We start from the raw sequence: 23,332 nt of genomic DNA, 5'->3' as shown, positions 1-23,332 counted from the left end.
GGGAGCATGTGGGATGCTGATGGTGGCACACAGCGTGTTAACCCCCAGTGGGAGCGTGTGGGATGCTGATGGTGGCACACAGCGTGTTAACCCCCAGTGGGAGCGTGTGGGATGCTGATGGTGGCACACAGAGTGTTAACCCCCAGTGGGAGCGTGTGGGATGCTGATGGTGGCACACACAGTGTTAACCCCCAGTGGGAGCGTGTGGGATGCTGATGGTGGCACACAGAGTGTTAACCCCCAAGTGGGAGCGTGTGGGATGCTGATGGTGGCACACAGAGCGTTAACCCCCAGTGGGAGCGTGTGGGATGTTGATGGTGGCACACAGAGCGTTAACCCCCAGTGGGAGCATGTGAGATGCTGATGGTGGCACACAGAGTGTTAACCCCCAGTGGGAGCGTGTGGGATGCTGATGGTGGCACACAGAGCGTTAACCCCCAGTGGGAGCGTGTGGGATGCTGATGGTGGCACACAGCGTGTTAACCCCCAGTGGGAGCGTGTGGGATGCTGATGGTGGCACACAGAGTGTTAACCCCCAGTGGGAGCGTGTGGGATGCTGATGGTGGCACACACAGTGTTAACCCCCAGTGGGAGCATGTGAGATGCTGATGGTGGCACACAGAGTGTTAACCCCCAGTGGGAGCGTGTGGGATGCTGATGGTGGCACACAGAGCGTTAACCCCCAGTGGGAGCGTGTGGGATGCTGATGGTGGCACACAGAGTGTTAACCCCCAGTGGGAGCGTGTGGGATGCTGATGGTGGCACACAGAGCGTTAACCCCCAGTGGGAGCGTGTGGGATGCTGATGGTGGCACACAGAGTGTTAACCCCCAGTGGGAGCATGTGAGATGCTGATGGTGGCACACAGAGTGTTAACCCCCAGTGGGAGCGTGTGGGATGCTGATGGTGGCACACAGAGTGTTAACCCCCAGTGGGAGCGTGTGGTAGCGATGGTGTGATCGAGCACACCTATGATCTATATCTGTGATATCACCGTGTGCTCATCTTCTATATCTGCATCTTTACAATAATCTGCTGCCCGTCTGTCCCTTCCCCGTCTCAGGATTGGTCAGACTGCCAGCCAGCTTGCCTTCTGATTGGCTCCGGGGAGCACTTGTCAGATAAGAAGCTCCTTTTATCCATCAGTGAGCAACACGAGGAAGGGAGAGTGAGGAAAACCCAGGATCGAGCTGCGAAAACGGCAGACAAAGGAAGGAGGAACGACAGACAGAGACAGGCAGAGAATGAGACACACCGAGGGATAAACAGAGAAAAAAAGTCCAAGACAGAAACCATAGGAAGGCAGCAGTGCTGGATATCATTACAGTAAGCTGGACGTACCTTGTCAATATATGTCTGTCTGTCTAAAGTCTGTCTGTCTGTGATTGCAATTCTGTCTCTCTATCTCTGTCTATCCCTGCCTGTCCAAGTTATGTACCTCTGTCTGTCTTTGCCTGCCTGTCTAAAGTCTGTCACTCTCTGTTTGTCTATAATGTATGTCTGTCACGGCATGTCTTTCTATGTCTTTCTGTCTCTGTGTCTGTCTGTTAGACCGACCTTCTCTGTTTGTCTGTCTCTGTCTAACTGTCACAGTCTGTCAGTCTCTGTCTGCTTGCCCATGTTTATGTCTGCATGGTGTTAGTTCTTCTGTCACTTAGGTACTTACTTTATTCACAAACCTTTCACTCAACATGACCTCAAACATCAACCTTCCATTCACAATCACCCCAAATATCAACCTTTCATTCACAATCACCCCAAACATCAACCTTCCATTCACAATCACCCCAAACATCAACCTTCCATTCACAATCACCCCAAACATCAACCTTCCATTCACAATCACCCCAAATATCAACCTTCCATTCACAATCACCCCAAATATCAACCTTCCATTCACAATCACCCCAAATATCAACCTTCCATTCACAATCACCCCAAATATCAACCTTCCATTCACAATCACCCCAAACATCAACCTTTCATTCACAATCACCCCAAACATCAACCTTCCATTCACAATCACCCCAAATATCAACCTTCCATTCACAATCACCCCAAATATCAACCTTCCATTCACAATCACCCCAAACATCAACCTTCCATTCACAATCACCCCAAACATCAACCTTGAATTCACAATCACCCCAAATATCAACCTTCCATTCACAATCACCCCAAATATCAACCTTGAATTCACAATCACCCCAAATATCAACCATAAATTCACAATCACCCTAAACATCAACCTTCCATTCACAATCACCCCAAATATCAACCTTCCATTCACAATCACCCCAAATATCAACCTTCCATTCACAATCACCCCAAACATCAACCTTCCATTCAATATCACCCCAAATATCAACCTTGAATTCACAATCACCCCAAATATCTACTTTCCATTCAATATCACCCCAAACATCAACCTTGAATTCACAATCACCCCAAATATCTACTTTCCATTCAATATCACCCCAAACATCAACCTTGAATTCACAATCACCCCAAATATCTACTTTCCATTCAATATCACCCCAAACATCAACCTTGAATTCACAATCACCCCAAACATCAATCTTCCATTCACAATCACCCCAAACATCAACCTTGAATTCACAATCACCCCAAATATCAACCTTCCATTCACAATCACCCCAAATATCAACCTTGAATTCACAATCACCCCAAATATCAACCATAAATTCACAATCACCCCAAACATCAACCTTCCATTCACAATCACCCCAAATATCAACCTTCCATTCACAATCACCCCAAATATCAACCTTCCATTCACAATCACCCCAAACATCAACCTTCCATTCAATATCACCCCAAATATCAACCTTGAATTCACAATCACCCCAAATATCTACTTTCCATTCAATATCACCCCAAACATCAACCTTGAATTCACAATCACCCCAAATATCTACTTTCCATTCAATATCACCCCAAACATCAACCTTGAATTCACAATCACCCCAAACATCAATCTTCCATTCACAATCACCCCAAACATCAACCTTGAATTCACAATCACCCCAAATATCAACCATAAATTCACAATCACCCCAAATATCAACTTTCCATTCAATATTACCCCAAATATCAACCTTGAATTCACAATCACCCCAAACATCAACCTTCAATTTACAATCACCCCAAACATCAACCTTCAATTTACAATCACCCCAAATATCAACCTTCCATTCACAATCACCCTAAATATCAACCTTCCATTCACAATCACTCATTTGCATATTGTCAATATTGTCCATTTGCATATTGTCTGTTAATTAGCACTGACTTCCTGTTGTATTTTGTGAATCGCTCCCCTCTGCCTGGGGGATAATTGAGTCAAGTACTGTGTTAACTCAATTATCTACAGACACTAAAACACACATTTTTATAAAAACCCCAAAATACCTTAAAACACACAATAGCCCTAATCTGGGTGACCAACATATCCAAAAATCACCCAAATCAGTTCAGAGGTTCAGGAATTTCCTGGAAGTCTTATTTTTGACCGACCACAAGAATGGTCCCGTGCCCAAAACAATTCCAGAGAATCACGGCCGTCAGTCTAGTTTAGTAGTTTGGAAAATGAACAAACTACCGAACATAGTCAATGCTCTTACCCTGGAGTTTGTTCCCCCAAATGCCGACGAACAATTTCACCAAACAGTGCCCTTCTAAATTGTATAGAACCGAATGCAGGCGATGATGGAAGTCCAGCGGTGTTCGGGAGTTTCTGTGTCCGATTTTAGTTCCATGAGATTCATGCCCAAACATCGCTGCCTGCGTTCATGCGAACAAGATGGCCACCACCTCGTGGTTGTCCATAGGAATTTGCGGCCATCCAGACGAACAATTAGAACACTGCGGTGAGAAACGTTCCAATGTGTTAATAGGTGTTAACAAGCTCCTCGAACAGGATAGCAAAAAGGCACAAACAAGGTCTTTTATGAGCCTTTTTGCATGGCCCATAGTCCTGGCAAACAGGCCCCTCCGAGAACCAGTGGGGAGGTTACCAGAATCACCTCAAATATTAACCTTCCATTCAATATCACCCCAAATATTAACCTTCCATTCAATATCAACTAAAGAATGTCAACCTTCCATTCAAGATCACCCCATATATTAGCCTTCCACTGCACATGATCTCAAATATCAACCTTTCATTCAACATCACCCCCTTATATCAACCTCCCACTCAACATGAACCAAAATATCAACCTTTCATTCAGACTTACCTCAAAAATGTCAGCCTACCACGTAAAATCATCCCTAAATATCAACCTTTCATGTCACAGTTTCCCCCTAATAGCAACACATTATTAGACAAAGTCTGTAATACGTACTGTGACGGATTCCCTATCCCTGGATTACTATCCTGTTAATTTTTGTTTATTTAATACACTAAATAGTTCGGTATATGAGACTCACCGAACACATGAGACCCATCTAGTTCGTATACCAAACAAACTACCAAACAGCCCGACCACCCAATGGAGGCGTGTGCTGCTCATTGACCCTTTTCATCTTTGTTCGCACCTCAGTAATCGCAATTATTTAAACATTCTGAGTGGTCGGCTGGGTGGCAGCCATTCGTATGGCCAAACACGTGGCGGTGGCCATTTTTAGCTGCGAACGCATACAGCGGTGTTTGGTCGTCTAGTGCATGCGTAGAGACAGCACGCCTGACCCCAATGGTGCAGTTGGGACTGCGGTCTCTGCACCAGACCTACAGGGATTCTGGACGGCCGGTCCAGATCCCCAACCAACACTGCAGAAATGCCAGGAGGAGGAGGTAGGCGATCCCTCCTCTACACAGCAGATCCTCAACCAGGTCCTGGTAGTATCTGCTGACCCCATCCCAGCAGAAGAGCTGGCATCTGGGCAGAGAGCACCTAGCATTCGCTGCCCATGTTATAATATAGAAATGGTTTGTAGGGTACGTATGCCTCCCTGTATGGGTAGTGTGATCTAGGGGCGATATCTCTAGGGGAGTCGAGGAGACCGGTTACCCCACTTAAACGGTACTATAATGCTGTTGCAATGATTAGTGAGCCGGGAGGGGTTGGTGGGGAGGAATCACATTGTCATTATGACCAAAAATAAGCAACCTGTCAGTTAGGCAGTGGAAAAAAGTAGATAATAGATAAAGTATGCAGGTTTTATTAAAACCCTTTTTGAGTGGTAGGAGTAACCCTTTATGTCATTACTTTTTGTGCAAATCAATTCATTTAACAATTTAACTGAGTTTAATGTGCTTGGCCATTCGAGATCTATATAGGGGTAATACGGATGGTATACATAATATCACAGCACTACCAGCTCTTCCATTTTAAATAACTTGAAATATCTTATTGGGGTCCAGGGGACAGTGGGAATTATAGTGATAATTATAGTGATAATGAGGATAATTTTAATAATAATAATGGTGATAGTAGTGATAATGGGGATAATGATAGTCATAGTGGTCACAATGATGGTGATAAAGGGCATAATAGTGTTAATTGTGACAGTGGGGATAATGATAGTGATAATGGTGGCAGTGGTGATAGTGATAATGATGGTGATAAAGGGCATGATAGTAATAATGCTGACAGTGGTGATAGTGATGGTAATGATGATGATAAAGGGCATGATAGTGATAATGGTGGCATGGGTGATAGTGATGCAATGATGGTGATACAGGGCATGATAGTGATAATGGTGGCAGTGGTGATAGTGATGGTGATACAGGGCATGATAGTGATAATGGTGGCAGTGGTGATAGTGATGGTAATGATGATGATACAGGGCATGATGGTAATAATGGTGGCAGTGGTGATAGTGATGGTAATGATGGTGATACAGGGCATGATAGTGATAATGGTGGCAGTGGTGATGGTGATACAGGGCATGATAGTGATAATGGTGGCAGTGGTGATAGTGATGGCAATGATGGTGATACAGGGCATGATAGTAATAATGGTGGCAGTGGTGATAGTGATGGTAATGATGATGATACAGGGCATGATAGTGATAATGGTGGCAGTGGTGATAGTGATGGTAATGATGGTGATACAGGGCATGATAGTGATAATGGTGGCAGTGGTGATAGTGATGGTAATGATGGTGATACAGGGCATGATAGTAAGAATGGTGGCAGTGGTGATAGTGATGGTAATGATGGTGATACAGGGCATGATAGTGATAATGGTGGCAGTGGTGATAGTGATGGTAATGATGGTGATACAGGGCATGATAGTGATAATGGTGGCATGGGTGATAGTGATGGCAATGATGGTGATACAGGGCATGATAGTGATAATGGTGGCAGTGGTGATAGTGATAATGATGGTGATAAAGGGCATGATAGTAATAATGGTGGCAGTGGTGATAGTGATGGTAATGATGGTGATACAGGGCATGATAGTAATAATGGTGGCATGGGTGATAGTGATGGCAATGATGGTGATACAGGGCATGATAGTAATGGTGGCAGTGGTGATAGTGATGGTAATGATGATGATACAGGGCATGATAGTGATAATGGTGGCAGTGGTGATAGTGATGGTAATGATGGTGATACAGGGCATGATAGTGATAATGGTGGCAGTGGTGATAGTGATGGTAATGATGGTGATACAGGGCATGATAGTGATAATGGTGGCAGTGGTGATAGTGATGGTAATGATGGTGATACAGGGCATGATAGTAAGAATGGTGGCAGTGGTGATAGTGATGGTAATGATGGTGATACAGGGCATGATAGTGATAATGGTGGCAGTGGTGATAGTGATGGTAATGATGGTGATACAGGGCATGATAGTGATAATGGTGGCAGTGGTGATAGTGATGGTAATGATGGTGATACAGGGCATGATAGTGATAATGGTGGCATGGGTGATAGTGATGGTAATGATGGTGATACAGGGCATGATAGTGATAATGGTGGCATGGGTGATAGTGATGGCAATGATGGTGATACAGGGCATGATAGTGATAATGGTGGCAGTGGTGATAGTGATAATGATGGTGATAAAGGGCATGATAGTAATAATGGTGGCAGTGGTGATAGTGATGGTAATGATGGTGATACAGGGCATGATAGTAATAATGGTGGCATGGGTGATAGTGATGGCAATGATGGTGATACAGGGCATGATAGTAATGGTGGCAGTGGTGATAGTGATGGTAATGATGATGATACAGGGCATGATAGTAATAATGGTGGCAGTGGTGATAGTGATGGTAATGATGGTGATACAGGGCATGATAGTGATAATGGTGGCAGTGGTGATAGTGATGGTAATGATGGTGATACAGGGCATGATAGTAATAATGGTGGCAGTGGTGATAGTGATGGTAATGATGATGATAAAGGGCATGATAGTGATAATGGTGGCAGTGGTGATAGTGATGGTAATGATGGTGATACAGGGCATGATAGTGATAATGGTGGCAGTGGTGATAGTGATGGTAATGATGGTGATACAGGGCATGATAGTGATAATGGTGGCAGTGGTGATAGTGATGGTAATGATGGTGATACAGGGCATGATAGTGATTATGGTGGCAGTGGTGATAGTGATGGTAATGATGGTGATACAGGGCATGATAGTAATAATGGTGGCAGTGGTGATAGTGATGGTAATGATGGTGATACAGGGCATGATAGTAATAATGGTGGCAGTGGTGATAGTGATGGTAATGATGATGATAAAGGGCACGATAGTCATAATGGTGGCAGTGGTGATAGTGATGGTAATGATGGTGATACAGGGCATGATAGTGATAATGGTGGCAGTGGTGATAGTGATGGTAATGATGGTGATGGGGGCATGATAGTAATAATGATGGCAGTGGTGATAGTGATGGTAATGATGATGATAGTGATGGTAATGATGGTGATACAGGGCATGATAGTGATAATGGTGACAGTGGTGATAATGATGGTAATGATGATGATGCAGGGCATTATAGTAATAATGGTGGCAGTGGTGATAGTGATGGCAATGATGGTGATAAAGGGCATGATAGCGATAATGGTGGCAGTGGTGATAGTGATGGTAATGATGGTGATACAGGGCATGATAGTGATAATGGTGGCAGTGGTGATAGTGATGGTAATGATGATGATACAGGGCATGATAGCGATTATGGTGGCAGTGGTGATAGTGATGGCAATGATGGTGATAAAGGGCATGATAGCGATAATGGTGGCAGTGGTGATAGTGATAATGATGATGATAAAGGGCATGATAGTGATAATGGTGGCAGTGGTGATAGTGATGGTAATGATGGTGATAGGGGGCATGATAGCGATAATGGTGGCAGTGGTGATAGTGATGGTAATGATGGTGATACAGGGCATGATAGTAATAATGGTGGCAGTGGTGATAGTGATGGCAATGATGGTGATACAGGGCATGATAGTGATAATGGTGACAGTGGTGATAGTGATGGTAATGATGGTGATACAGGGCATGATAGTAATAATGGTGGCAGTGGTGATAGTGATGGCAATGATGGTGATACAGGGCATGATAGTGATAATGGTGGCAGTGGTGATAGTGATGGCAATGATGGTGATACAGGGCATGATAGTGATAATGGTGGCAGTGGTGATAGTGATGTAATGATGGTGATACATGGCATGATAGTGATAATGTTGGCAGTGGTGATAGTGATGGTGATACAGGGCATGATAGTGATAATGGTGGCAGTGGTGATAGTGATGGTAATGATGGTGATACAGGGCATGATAGTAATAATGGTGGCAGTCTTGATAGTGATGGTAATGATGGTGATGGGGGCATGATAGTAATAATGGTGGCAGTGGTGATAGTGATGGTAATGATGATGATGCAGGGCATGATAGTGATAATGGTGGCAGTGGTGATAGTGATGGTAATGATGGTGATACAGGGCATGATAGTGATAATGGTGGCAGTGGTGATAGTGATAATGATGATGATAAAGGGCATGATAGCGATAATGGTGGCAGTGGTGATCGTGATGGTAATGATGGTGATACAGGGCATGATAGCGATAATGGTGGCAGTGGTGATAGTGATGGTAATGATGGTGATACAGGGCATGATAGTGATAATGGTGGCAGTGGTGATAGTGATGGTAATGATGATGATAAAGGGCATGATAGTGATAATGGTGGCAGTGGTGATAGTGATGGTAATGATGGTGATACAGGGCATGATAGTAATAATGGGGGCAGTGGTGATAGTGATGGTAATGATGGTGATAAAGGGCATGATAGTGTTAATGGTGGCACTGGTGATAGTGATGGCAATGATGGTGATACAGGGCATGATAGTGATAATGGTGGCAGTGGTGATAGTGATGGCAATGATGGTGATACAGGGCATGATAGTGATAATGGTGGCAGTGGTGATAGTGATGGTAATGATGGTGATACAGGGCATGATAGCGATAATGGTGGCAGTGGTGATAGTGATGGTAATGATGGTGATACAGGGCATGATAGCGATAATGGTGGCAGTGGTGATAGTGATGGTAATGATGGTGATACAGGGCATGATAGTGATAATGGTGGCAGTGGTGATAGTGATGGTTATGATGATGATAAAGGACATGATAGTGATAATGGTGGCAGTGGTGATAGTGATAATGGTGGCAGTGGTGATAGTGATGGTAATGATGATGATACAGGGCATGATAGTGATAATGGTGGCAGTGGTTATAGTGATGGCAATGATGGTGATACAGGGCATGATAGTGATAATGGTGGCAGTGGTGATAGTGATGGCAATGATGGTGATACAGGGCATGATAGTGATAATGGTGGCAGTGGTGATAGTGATGGTAATGATGGTGATACAGGGCATGATAGCGATAATGGTGGCAGTGGTGATAGTGATGGTAATTATGGTGATAGGGGGCATGATAGTGATAATGGTGGCAGTGGTGATAGTGATGGTAATGATGGTGATACAGGGCATGATAGCGATAATGGTGGCAGTGGTGATAGTGAAGGTAATGATGGTGATAGGGGGCATGATAGTGATAATGGTGATAATGAAAATAACAGATATATCATTCTTACCAATTTAGCTCCTCATTATCACCAGCTAATGGGGAGCTAAATTGGTAAGAATGATATATCTGTAATTTTCATTGTGCACCACGCCGATGGTGGGTGATCTGCTAATGTGAAACACCGCAGATGATTCACGCTCTGAAAAATCATGAAATAGTTAATTAATATGGAGACTGGAATGAGTCATGAAGTGTGGGAGAGATTAATTATCGCCATTCTAAGAATGATAATGGTGACAGCAATGTGGGAGAGCCGTGCCTCGCGGGGGGCAATCGCTAAATGCTGAATTAGCTAAGATCCAGTTCAAATGATCAAAATGGAAACAAAAATGTACAATTCTGCTCTTCAGTAAAACAAATCGGACTGTTTGACTGGGATGACGATAATCATTCAGTTTTGTTATAAACCAAGTTTCTTTGCAAAGCAGAAGGGAAAATGAATAGAAACCAAACTGGGCAGAATATTAAATGATGAAACCGTAGTCCTGACTGCTCGGACACAGGCCAAGGGTCACTGTATGGGTGGCACATTAATTGGGGACTGAGATAACAGAGGGCAAGACCCACCTTCCCCACGGCCTGGGCTGATACAGAGGATTCTGTGTGGCCATTTACTGCCACACAGAGATGTGGAATTATGGGTAACGTGAGCTACGTCTACCTGGGTTAGTACAGTGACCAATGCAGATCTAGTCGATTTGGACTTCACACCATAAGCAGTTACCTTCTGGTCTCACAGTGGTCCCGGGGACCACACTCACTTCCTTCTTTATCAGTAATATCCCTTTAGTCAGCCAGGTTTTTAAACCATCACCTGGGGCTCCGGGTGACTGAACAAATTGACAGATCCCAAAATTTCAATGAGATGGAATGGTTTAACACTGAATGGAGGGACAGCGCCAGGGGACTCCAGGCACTATAACCACTTCAATGAGATGGAATGGTTTAACACTGAATGGAGGGACAGCGCCAGGGGACTCCAGGCACTATAACCACTTCAATGAGATGGAATGGTTTAACACTGAATGGAGGGACAGCGCCAGGGGACTCCAGGTACCATAACCACTTCAATGAGATGGAATGGTTTAACACTGAATGGAGAGACAGAGCCAGGGGACTCCAGGCACTATAACCACTTCAATGAGATGGAATGGTTTAACACTGAATGGAGGGACAGCGCCAGGGGACTCCAGGCACTATAACCACTTCAATGAGATGGAATGGTTTAACACGGAATGGAGGGACAGCGCCAGGGGACTCCAGGCACTATAACCACTTCAATGAGATGGAATGATTTAACACTGAATGGAGGGACAGCGCCAGGGGACTCCAGGCACTATAACCACTTCAATGAGATGGAATGGTTTAACACGGAATGGAGGGACAGCGCCAGGGGACTCCAGGCACTATAACCACTTCAATGAGATGGAATGGTTTAACACTGAATGGAGGGACAGCGCCAGGGGACTCCAGGCACTATAACCACTTCAATGAGATGGAATGGTTTAACACTGAATGGAGGGACAGCGCCAGGGGACTCCAGGCACTATAACCACTTCAATGAGATGGAATGGTTTAACACTGAATGGAGGGACAGTGCCAGGGGACTCCAGGCACTATAACCACTTCAATGAGATGGAATGGTTTAACACTGAATGGAGGGACAGTGCCAGGGGACTCCAGGTACCATAACCACTTCAATGAGAGGGAATGGTTTAACACTGAATGGAGGGACAGCGCCAGGGGACTCCAGGCACTATAACCACTTCAATGAGAGGGAATGGTTTAACACTGAATGGAGGGACAGCGCCAGGGGACTCCAGGCACTATAACCACTTCAATGAGATGGAATGGTTTAACACTGAATGGAGGGACAGCGCCAGGGGACTCCAGGCACTATAACCACTTCAATGAGATGGAATGGTTTAACACTGAATGGAGGGACAGAGCCAGGGGACTCCAGGCACTATAACCACTTCAATGAGATGGAATGATTTAACACTGAATGGAGAGACAGAGCCAGGGGACTCCAGGCACTATAACCACTTCAATGAGATGGAATGGTTTAACACTGAATGGAGAGACAGCATCAGGGGACTCCAGGCACTATAACCACTTCAATGAGATGGAATGGTTTAACACTGAATGGAGGGACAGCGCTAGGGGACTCCAGGCACTATAACCACTTCAATGAGATGGAATGGTTTAACACTGAATGGAGGGACAGAGCCAGGGGACTCCAGGCACTATAACCACTTCAATGAGATGGAATGGTTTAACACTGAATGGAGGGACAGAGCCAGGGGACTCCAGGCACTATAACAACTTCAATGAGATGGAATGATTTAACACTGAATGGAGAGACAGAGCCAGGGGACTCCAGGCACTATAACCACTTCAATGAGATGGAATGATTTAACACTGAATGGAGGGACAGCGCTAGGGGACTCCAGGCACTATAACCACTTCAATGAGATGGAATGATTTAACACTGAATGGAGGGACAGCGCTAGGGGACTCCAGGCACTATAACCACTTCAATTATATCAATGGTGCTTCTCTGTAAGATAGTGAAAGCCAGAATACTGGCAGCTAGTTAGCAGGATCTGTCCATGGTGCTGATAAAACACTCACCCTGTCCACCAGAGGGCAGCAAACACATGCAGGGAAGAACAGAATACACAGGAATGCGATCTCTTTAAAATTAACTCCTTAAGGACAACGGGCGTTCTATGCCATCCTTAACCCCTTAAGGACCAAACTTCTAAAATAAAAGGGAATCATGACATGTCACACATGTCATGTGTCCTTAAGGGGTTAAGGGCCTGTGCTGGGGACTTACCTTGTCGCCTCTAATCCGGCGATTGCCATTGGGGAAACTTGCCTGACAGCCCAGGCAGTCCCCCCGCGGCTGATCCGGCCCTCCTGGGCCATGTGATCGCAAGGTCCTCACGATCACACGGCCGGAATAGCTGACTTCAGCAGTGACTGCAGGGGGACCGCCTGGGATGTCAGGCAGCCCTTCTAACGCCTGTAAAGTTAAAAAAAGTTTGAAAAACACCTTATAAATAAAATAAGCGTGCTTCGATTATATATATATATATATATATATATGTAAAAAAGGATAAAATACCTATCTTGTAATACCTTTTTTATTGGGCTAGCAGAATTTTTTTATTGACAAGCCTTCGGGAGAACCTCCCTTTTTCAAGTCAAACTTGAGAAAGGGAGATTCTCCCGAAAGCTTGTCATTAAAAAATTCTGTTAGTCCAATAAAAAAGGTATTACAAGATACGAATTCGTTTTACATCTACATCACTGGACTAATACGGCTACAATCTCTACTTGAACACTATATATTAAAAAAAATATGTACACACACATACACCATCATTATAAGTGCATTTTAATATTAATATATGCATATAATGAGATATTAAGATATGCTTATATTGAAATTAATTATATATGTCTATATCTAAATATATCAAAATAATTAAGAATAATTATATTTATATATCCTCGAGGGTCCAGCACTCGTTTTCCTAGACTTGTAAATACCTGGGTGTAAAATTTAGGCAAAATATAGTATGGATGAAAAGTGCACTTACGGGTCTTTGTAACAGTATAATCTCTTTATTGTGTCCAAAAAGAGAAGCGAACCGAGGTGTATCCAAAGAGATTATACTGTTACAAAGACCCGTAAGTGCACTTTTCGTCCATATATATATTTCAGTTCTACGTGTATATTTATGTAATCTTTTGACACAATTAAGTAATTTTATTAATGACAATTTGAGGGACCTAATGTGTAAGCACTATATTTAACCCTGTAACTTTACAAAACACCATAAAACCTGTACATGGGGGGTACTGTTTTACTCGGGAGACTTTGCTGAACACAAATATTAGTGTTTTAAAGCAGTAAAACGTATTGTGGCAATATCATCAGGGAAACTGCCTTTGGGTTTGAAAAATGCAAATAACAAATATGAACGCTACCTTTGGCCAATGTTTTTTGGCTTAGTGGCTTCTAAAAAAAGACTGGACATACCCCATTTTGAATACTCTGGGTTGTCTATTTTTACAAATTGTATGCCACGATGAGGTTAAATTGCATTCCTGGGCTACCATACGGTCTCAAAGGCAACAGGCCCAGCAAACGAATCTAGCAAACTGAAATGGACTAGCCTTTTATTGACCCCCTGACCTTCCAAAACCCCATAAAACCTGTACATGAGGGGTACTGTTATACTCATGAGACATACCTGGACACAAACGTGTATTTTATTGCAGTAAAATCTAACAGTATTATGACAGTCACAGCTAAAATGACATGCAGACTAAAAAAAACAACAAAATATACATTTCTCACACTTTTTAGATTTTATACATAAAATATAGCTAAATATTGGATGTTAAATGAAAGCCCTGTTTCCCCTAAATAAAATTATATATAATAACTGTGGGTGCACGAAATATGAAAGAGGTGAATTGTGGTTTAACAGACACATTAGTCAAATTCCAGGTTTGCTGTTTCAGTGCCCAGAGTCCCTCCTTAATAATAAAATGTACATTATTCCTTTTTCTAGCTGTCCGTTACGTAGTGTTGTGACCTGATTCCTTGGCAGAGATATCACACAGTGTAAGGGGTGTACGGGAACCAACTAAACAATGGGCTTTATCTGCTAAACAGCCGAAACAGACACGTTGTATACACTATGAATTACAAACAATTCGCTGTTTACTGAATAACTCACACAGTTTATTCACTAACTCACTGGCTAATTGCAAATTTTAGGCTGAAATGAGATCAACTAAAAAAAAATTACCCAAAACAGCTGCAATCCCCCCCAAAATGTGCATGTGGACTCGCTGTTTATTTAAGATTTCACCGGGTGTTAATAGCGAAGGCAGAGCTCTGATCTGGACAGCTTTTACAGCCCTGAAAGGGGCTTTTCAAGCACAATATTAAATGTCTCTCCAAATCCCCAGCAATTGATCCTCTCCTAACTTCCAGCCTGCCATGAATTCGGCCATTATACAACTACAACTCCCACGATGCATTGCAAGGCTGGCAAACCAGCAGGGAAACTGAATTCCCCTATTAGCTGGAGATAGACAATATAAATCGCTATGCAATACAAGTATTACGATGTTGTCATGTGGGTGATTGTAGAATTCATTGGACGTCATCTGACGGACTGAGGATTGGTTTCCTTTCAATAATTATTTAATTTATTTATAAAATATTTTACCAGGATGGATACATTGAGATTTCTCTCGTTTTTCCAGTATATCCTGGGTAATAATACGCTGCATACAATGCTTTAAGCAGGTGATTATCTATCATCTGTGCTTCAATACGCATAAAATTCCGCTTCGATTCGGTCTTTATTAATCCTGAAATGTCACTGGAGCAAAACATATACATAGCAGTAATTAAAGGGTTAAAGCTTGTGTTAATTGCCAATATTAATGAATGAGTCAGTGGGCTGACACCGAGGTGACCCCTCCAATAGCCGTGGTGTGGAAAGGGTTAATCAGATGGGCTTTTTTTCTCTCTCTCTGTATGGGAACGAGAAGGTGCTCAGGGTGTTACCATGGAAACATGTGAGTCTGTCGGAGACTTAGCCGGGGAACAGGGATTGGCCAGAGCAGAAGGAATTCTGGGAAAAAGCACTGACAGGCGACTGCGAGTTCACGGCCGCAGGGTAAGGAGGGGGGGAATGAGTAAGAAGGAGGACAATAAAGGGGTGAGATAAATCGTGGAGGAGATGGAGGGGTCGATACACAATTATTCAACTGGAAAAATTAGATTTTGGTTAATCTGTAAGAATAAATATGGTGTTCTGTGGAGTAACAGGATGCAGGAATAAGGAGGGGATGAAATCACAAGATGGGCAGATAATCTCGAAATCATGAATCCTTATAACATACTATTAAAGCAAAAAAAAAAGAAATTGTAATTACCGGCCATGTAGATTGAATAGCTAATAATGTGAATAAATTGCAGCATTACAGGATTGCAAGGAAATGAAAGCAGATTCTCAGAGGGACGGCTAAATATTAGGATTAACGAGGAAGAGAACTGACAGTGTATTCAGGATTCACATGGTTTGCACTGGACGGCTACACACAAGAAGTGATGCTATTTAGGTCATTAAGGATGGAATCGTTCTGACATTTAGTGAACGTGTCACCAGGGTCTGTAAACAGTCTGTATCCGATGCTTGAGATAAGTAATTCAACCTTTAATCACATTTTGTGTCAATCTGTAAACAGCCAAGGACAATATACAGATAAAATATTATAAATATATATATTTGCAGGATATTGGCATTCATTTTACTCCATTTCATCTTCAGACTGAGTGATTGTCATATTCTTTGACTCACAGTTTAATTATGTCTTTTCTTTCCAGGTCCTGGAGACAGGTTCTCTTCAGAATTAGTGTTTTTCGGGTGTGAGGATGTATCCAGCTTTTCCTTGGACCAAGCTGTGCTTCCTTCTGATACTTCTACAATCAGTCTTCTTCAACAGCGATGGATTCTGCCCCCCTCAATGTGTCTGTGAGACAAGACCTTGGTTTACACCACTATCTGTCTACCATGAAGCCAAAACAGTGGACTGCAATGACCTCTTGCTCACCCATATCCCGGAGAACCTTTCCATTGACACTCAGGTTCTACTGCTTCAGAGTAACAAGATCTCACGTTTGGGATGGGAGCTCCAGGAATTAACTAATCTGACCGAACTGGATTTGTCTCAGAATCACTTTCAAAGCATTGAGGATCTAAGTGTGTCAAATCTTTCCCATCTGATCACCCTTTATCTGGAGGAGAACCAACTGACGGAGTTACCAGACTACTGTCTAAAAGATCTGGAAAATCTGGAAGAGTTGTACATTAACCACAATCAGATCAATTTCATTGGTCCCCGTGCCTTCTCTGGTTTAGGAAAGCTTTTGAGACTCCATCTAAATGCTAATCGTCTAAGTATCATTAATCCAAGATGGTTTGAAGACCTACCAAACCTAGAAATATTGATGATTGGAGAGAACCCTGTAAGTAGTCTTCAGAACTTGAACTTTCAACCGTTAGGTAGTTTACACAGTCTTGTTTTGGCTGGGATGGAGTTGGAATATATTCCAGAAAATGCCTTTTTTGGATTAGACTATCTTGAGAGCCTCTCATTTTTTGATAATCGACTGACGGAAGTTCCCAAGGAAGCACTAAAAAAACTGAACGTATTGAAGTTCTTGGACCTTAACAAAAACCCAATTCATAAAATAAAGAATGGTGATTTTAAAGACATTCTTCACCTTGAAGAACTCAGCCTTAATTCAATGGAAGAATTAGAACGTGTTGAGTCTGGTGCCTTTCAGAACCTGCCCGAGCTGATTAAACTGGAGATTTACAACAACCCCAGATTAACCTACTTGGATCCTGATGCATTTGTTTCTAATGTGGGTTCATTGAAAACTTTACTTCTCAATAATAACAGACTACCCATAGTGCCCCAAAAAGTGTTCAAGTCACTGCCAGGGCTGACCGAGGTCAGCTTATACAGCAACCCTCTTCGCTGTGACTGCCAAAACAACTGGAAGGGTCTTTCCTCCCTAAGACTGATTGAGTCCCAGGCCACACTATGCACTAGTCCACCACTGGTAAGTGGACATCTTTTCCAAGAAATCCAGGGCCAAGCATGGTTGAGCAGATGTCCACCTTTAATAGACACACACTCTTTTCCTCATGAGCTTCATCTTTCCAAACACCAACAGGTGACTCTCACTTGCCATGCCAGTGGCAACCCAAAGCCTGAGATCTACTGGGTAACTCCTCATGGAGAAAGACTATCAGGGACAACTGGAAGAGTCAGAATGCATCCTGAGGGTTCGCTACAAATCATGGATGCTCTAGAAGAAGACTCTGGGTCCTACATGTGCCAAATATGGAACTCTGATGGAACGGACAGTAAAAGTGTGGTTATCTACATCAATGGCACTCAAGAGAAAGAGATGGGATCACTTGCAATGGTTACCAAACAAGTGCATTCAAACTTTGTGGTTGTGGAGTGGAAAATTTTGGGTGGGTCGGGATCTGCACCAAGAGTTTTAGCCCCTGTCCAGTGGTCTTCAGCGACTATGAGAATACATAACCCTCACATCAGTTACACAGCCAAGGTTCCTCTGGAGATACAAGAATATAACCTAACACACCTTCAGCCGGCCACAAAGTATGAGGTATGCCTCACAGTGTCTTCTCTATCCAGACCAAGTGAACAGTCGTGCCTCAATGTTACCACTAAGGAACCTTCATTCACTGTAGCAGTGGCTGGTAGGCCAGTAAGTATCGCCCTCTCTGCTGCCCTTATTGCTGGTTTATGCATGGCTGCCATTATTATTTACGCCGGTTATCACCTCAGACACAAAAGCTGTGGACACTCCTTGAAGAAGTACATGCAGAGAGCATCTTTCATTCCGCTCAATGAGTTCTATCCTCCACTCATCAGCCTGTGGGAAGCAGAAAGTGAGAAGGATAAAGAGAGTAGTTTGGAGCAGCCAACTTTGCCACCCCCATTGGAAGTGAAGACATTGCCCCCAGCGGGACAGATTGACACCTCAAAGACATACATGTGGCAGCCGTGAACCTCAATGGAACTGAGCACACGACCGTAGCAACGTAATAAACCTCCATGTGTAGGCACTCTGTGGATGTCTTAGAATTGGTTGTAAAAACAGCAAAAAGGAGGTGATTTTAGCACAATCTGTCAGTCGCAGAGGGTGTTGAGGTGCTGGGACCGCGCACGTAGTCAGACACCTGTCATTCAACCGATATTAGAAAGGTTAAAGAGACTTTTCTTTGACTTCAATACCAGCCTCAGAAAACACAAACTCTTCCTGTGTGTTTTTAAAAACTTTAGATGATTATCTGGGAACACTGCTCGGAACTGAGAGAGAGATTCTGTGCAGGGCCTGCATGGAACTGAATGGTGATTAGTTTGTGGTAAATGCCAAAACAGTCAGGTGACCATCAGTTTACTCAAACATGTCATCTCTATGACCAAACTGCACTAACATGAAACATGTCCCACGCACACAGACACACATAACTTTCAGCAAACAAAACTGAACAATTAACACGGCTGTCACATGTTACAGAAACACACATCATTGCCACTAACATGTCATAAAAGCCTACAGCATATCCTCTAACATATAATTTGTGGCAGAAACAAGCAGCATCTTCTCTAACATGTAACATGTCATAAAACACATCGCATGTTACAGAAAGAAACAATCTCTACTAACATGCATCATGTCATAAACACACCCTCCATCTCTACTGACACATAACATGTCATAAACACACACCATCTCTACTGACACATAACATGTCATAAACACACACACCATCTCTACTGACACATAACATGTCATAAACACACACACCATCTCTAGTGACACGTAACATGTCATAAACACACACACCATCTCTACTGACACGTAACATGTCATAAACACACACACCATCTCTACTGACACGTAACATGTCATAAACACACACACCATCTCTAGTGACACATAACATGTCATAAAAGAACACACAATCTCTACTGACACATAACATGTCATAAACACACACACCATCTCTACTGACACATAACATGTCATAAACACACACACCATCTCTACTGACACATAACATGTCATAGAAACACACACCATCTCTACTAACATGTAACATGTCACAAAGGACCACACCATCTCTACTGACACATAACATGTCATAAAAGTACACACCATCTCTACTAACATGTAACATGTCATAAAAATACACACTATCTCTACTGACACGTAAAACGTCATAAAAACACACACCATCTGAACTGACACATAACACGTCATAAAAACACACACCATCTCTACTAACATGTAACATGTCATAAAAATATACATCAACTCTACTAAAATGTAAGAAATAAAAACACACTCGTTACCAAAAGCATATTATGAAAACACAAATGTATAACATGTTAGTATGGCAGAAAAACAAATACTCCCCATTAACATGTAACATAAGCACACATCATCTCCGTTAACATATAACAATAAGCACACCTATCCTCTCTAGCAACATGTAACATGTCTTAACTCCACACATCATCTCTGCTAACATATATTATGTTACGCAAAAATCACACCAACTCCACTAACATGTAACATGTCACAAAAACATTCACTAACTCCACTAACATGTAACATGTCACAAAAACATTCACCAACTCCACTAACATGTAACATGTCACAAAACATTCACCATCTCCACTAACATGTATTATGTTACGCAAAACACACACCAACTCCACTAACATGTAACATGTCACAAAAACATTCACTAACTCCACTAACATGTAACATGTCACAAAAACATTCACCAACTCCACTAACATGTAACATGTCACAAAAACATTCACCAACTCCACTAACATGTAACATGTCACAAAAACATTCACCATCTCCACTAACATGTATTATGTTACGCAAAACACACACCAACTCCACTAACATGTAACATGTCACAAAAACATTCACCAACTCCACTAACATGTAACATGTCACAAAAACATTCACCAACTCCACTAACATGTAACATGTCACAAAAACATTCACCATCTCCACTAACATGTAACATGTTACGCAAAACACACACCAACTCCACTAACATGTAACATGTCACAAAAACATTCACCAACTCAACTAACATGTAACATGCCACAAAAACATTCACCAACTCTACTAACATGTAACATGTCACAAAAACATTCACCAACTCCACTAACATGTAACATGTCACAAAAACATTCACCAACTCCACTAACATGTAACACGTTACAAAAATGTACACCACCTCCATTAACATGTAACATAAACACACACCACCTACACTAACATGTAACAAACACATCACCTACATTAACACAAAAAAATTTACACGAAAAATACACATCACCTCCAATCCATTAGCATGAAACAAACCACATACACACAAATAAATAAATACTCTCCACTGACATGTAACATCACACGTTTTAATGAGGTGATCTGAATTCTTGCGATCAGAGCAGATTTGGTTAGGGGACAGTGAATTTGTACGGGGTAAGGGGATGTATATTGAAGGGAATAAAGAAATACTGTTGTGTAATTGTGTATGTAAAAGGATGGGATAATGTCACAAAACGTGGAACTCATAAACCAGACATTTAGGTTGATCTATAAACTGACATATTGTCGTCATTATAAACTGGCGTAGTATGGGACCCACTGATAGAGAGAGTCTCATGTTGTTGCAACTTCACATTCATCGCTTCTGGAGACAAATAAATACATTATTATAACCTCTGTTTTACAATAATTCTTTTATTACTGTGGAGCTCTGTGATACCCTCATACACACTGCACATTACTGCGAGTTTTATTACTGTGGAGCTCTGTGATACACTCATACACACTGCACATTACTGTGAGTTTTATTGCTGTGGAGCTCTGTGATACACTCATACACACTGCACATTACTGGGAGTTTTATTACTGTGGAGCTCTGATACACTAATACACACTGCACATTACTGTGAGTTTTATTGCTGTGGAGCTCTGTGATACACTCATACACACTGCACATTACTGGGAGTTTTATTACTGTGGAGCTCTGATACACTAATACACACTGCACATTACTGTGAGTTTTATTACTGTGGAGCTCTGTGATACACTCATACACACTGCACATTACTGGGAGTTTTATTACTGTGGAGCTCTGATACACTAATACACACTGCACATTACTGTGAGTTTTATTACTGTGGAGCTCTGATACACTAATACACACTGCACATTACTGTGAGTTTTATTACTGTGGAGCTCTGTGATACACTCATACACACTGCACATTACTGTGAGTTTTATTGCTGTGGAGCTCTGTGATACACTCATACACACTGCACATTACTGTGAGTTTTATTGCTGTGGAGCTCTGTGATACACTCATACACACTGCACATTACTGTGAGTTTTATTGCTGTGGAGCTCTGTGATACACTCATACACAGTGCACATTACTGCGAGTTTTATTGCTGTGGAGCTCTGTGATACACTCATACACACTGCACATTACTGTGAGTTTTATTACTGTGGAGCTCTGATACACTAATACACACTGCACATTACTGGGAGTATTATTACTGTGGAGCTCTGTGATACCCTCATACACACTGCACATTACTGTGAGTTTTATTGCTGTGGAGCTCTGTGATACCCTCATACACACTGCACATTACTGTGAGTTTTATTGCTGTGGAGCTCTGTGATACTGTGGTGGAATCTCGGTAAAAATAAATTTAGTAGGCCGAGATTACCACGTGGCATGTGTACGTGCATATGCTGACGTATCGATCAGTTGGTTGCACGAGGCAAGATACGATCAGTAGTGTACGGAGCATGTGCAAGAATACAGGATATAGTATTCCCCTCCTCCATTGTGCTGGACAAGCCATGCGGTCAAACAGGAAGTTAATTCTTATTTGTGTTGATTGGTTAAGAGAATGTGCGGGTGGAGCTTAATATGGGAGGAGTTATGTGCCTATATAAGGAGCCTGCACTATTGTCCGGGGCTCAGAACTTGCTGTATTTTGGTGACACTAGTCCCTCTGAGTCCCGATCGGTGATCCAATAAAGAATCTCTTCCTTCCTGAAGAAACCTGTGTCCATCTCTCTGTGCTTGGCTTCCGTCAGTTTCTCCGGTATCATTTGGTGCATTGGCTGGGAAGCTCATCGTTCAACGGTAGCTGAGAGGCAGAGGCGTGAGACGGTCTATCTTTGCCCACGTTCTCTACGGCTGCACCCCTGAACTTCTGCGTGGACCTCCCTTCGTCTCGGCGCCACTGGTCTGTTGTCCAGGAGATCATCGGCCTCTACGTGAGAAGTGCTGGGGTGTCCCCGTCGATGAGTGTGAACTCAGGTTCAGGAACGAGGAGGTAAGACAACTGCTGTTTTAGACGGCAGGACCCACTAGGGGTATACCGATTGTGCGGTAGGCCCAAAGGGGTTTTGAATCTGTGTATCTGCCCCCTCTGTCGGAGGGAAGGAGCGAAGGCGCACCGCTCGATCGAACGCTCTTTAGTCAGACCGTTTGATTTTGTTAGTCAGGCGGGGTCCTGGTGTAAATAGCCCTAGCCGGACACCGGTGTCTTGTCTAGAC

The 23,332-nt window shown here is 42.8% G+C and overlaps 1 protein-coding gene across 2 annotated transcripts; it reads left to right on the top strand.

Moving 5' to 3' along the window:
• The first annotated feature begins 1,122 nt into the window (after positions 1 to 1,122).
• Positions 1,123 to 21,473, top strand: LOC134573364 (leucine-rich repeat neuronal protein 1-like). 2 transcript variants are annotated; one of them, XM_063433070.1, is made up of 2 exons: positions 1,123 to 1,325; positions 16,498 to 21,473. In XM_063433070.1, the coding sequence occupies exon 2, from the start codon at positions 16,546 to 16,548 to the stop codon at positions 18,721 to 18,723; it is 2,178 nt and encodes a 725-aa protein (XP_063289140.1). In that variant the 5' UTR covers positions 1,123 to 1,325; positions 16,498 to 16,545; the 3' UTR covers positions 18,724 to 21,473. The 2 variants fall into 2 exon arrangements, with proteins under 2 accessions (XP_063289140.1, XP_063289141.1); XM_063433071.1 differs by lacking the exon at positions 1,123 to 1,325 and adding an exon at positions 15,740 to 15,787.
• Positions 21,474 to 23,332: the final 1,859 nt, after the last annotated feature.

The sequence above is a fragment of the Pelobates fuscus genome, chromosome 9 (genome assembly GCF_036172605.1).
Source record: "Pelobates fuscus isolate aPelFus1 chromosome 9, aPelFus1.pri, whole genome shotgun sequence".
Lineage (NCBI taxonomy): Eukaryota > Metazoa > Chordata > Amphibia > Anura > Pelobatidae > Pelobates > Pelobates fuscus.
The sequence above is the reverse complement of the archived record's forward strand: the minus strand, read 5'-3'. Positions and strand labels throughout refer to the sequence as shown.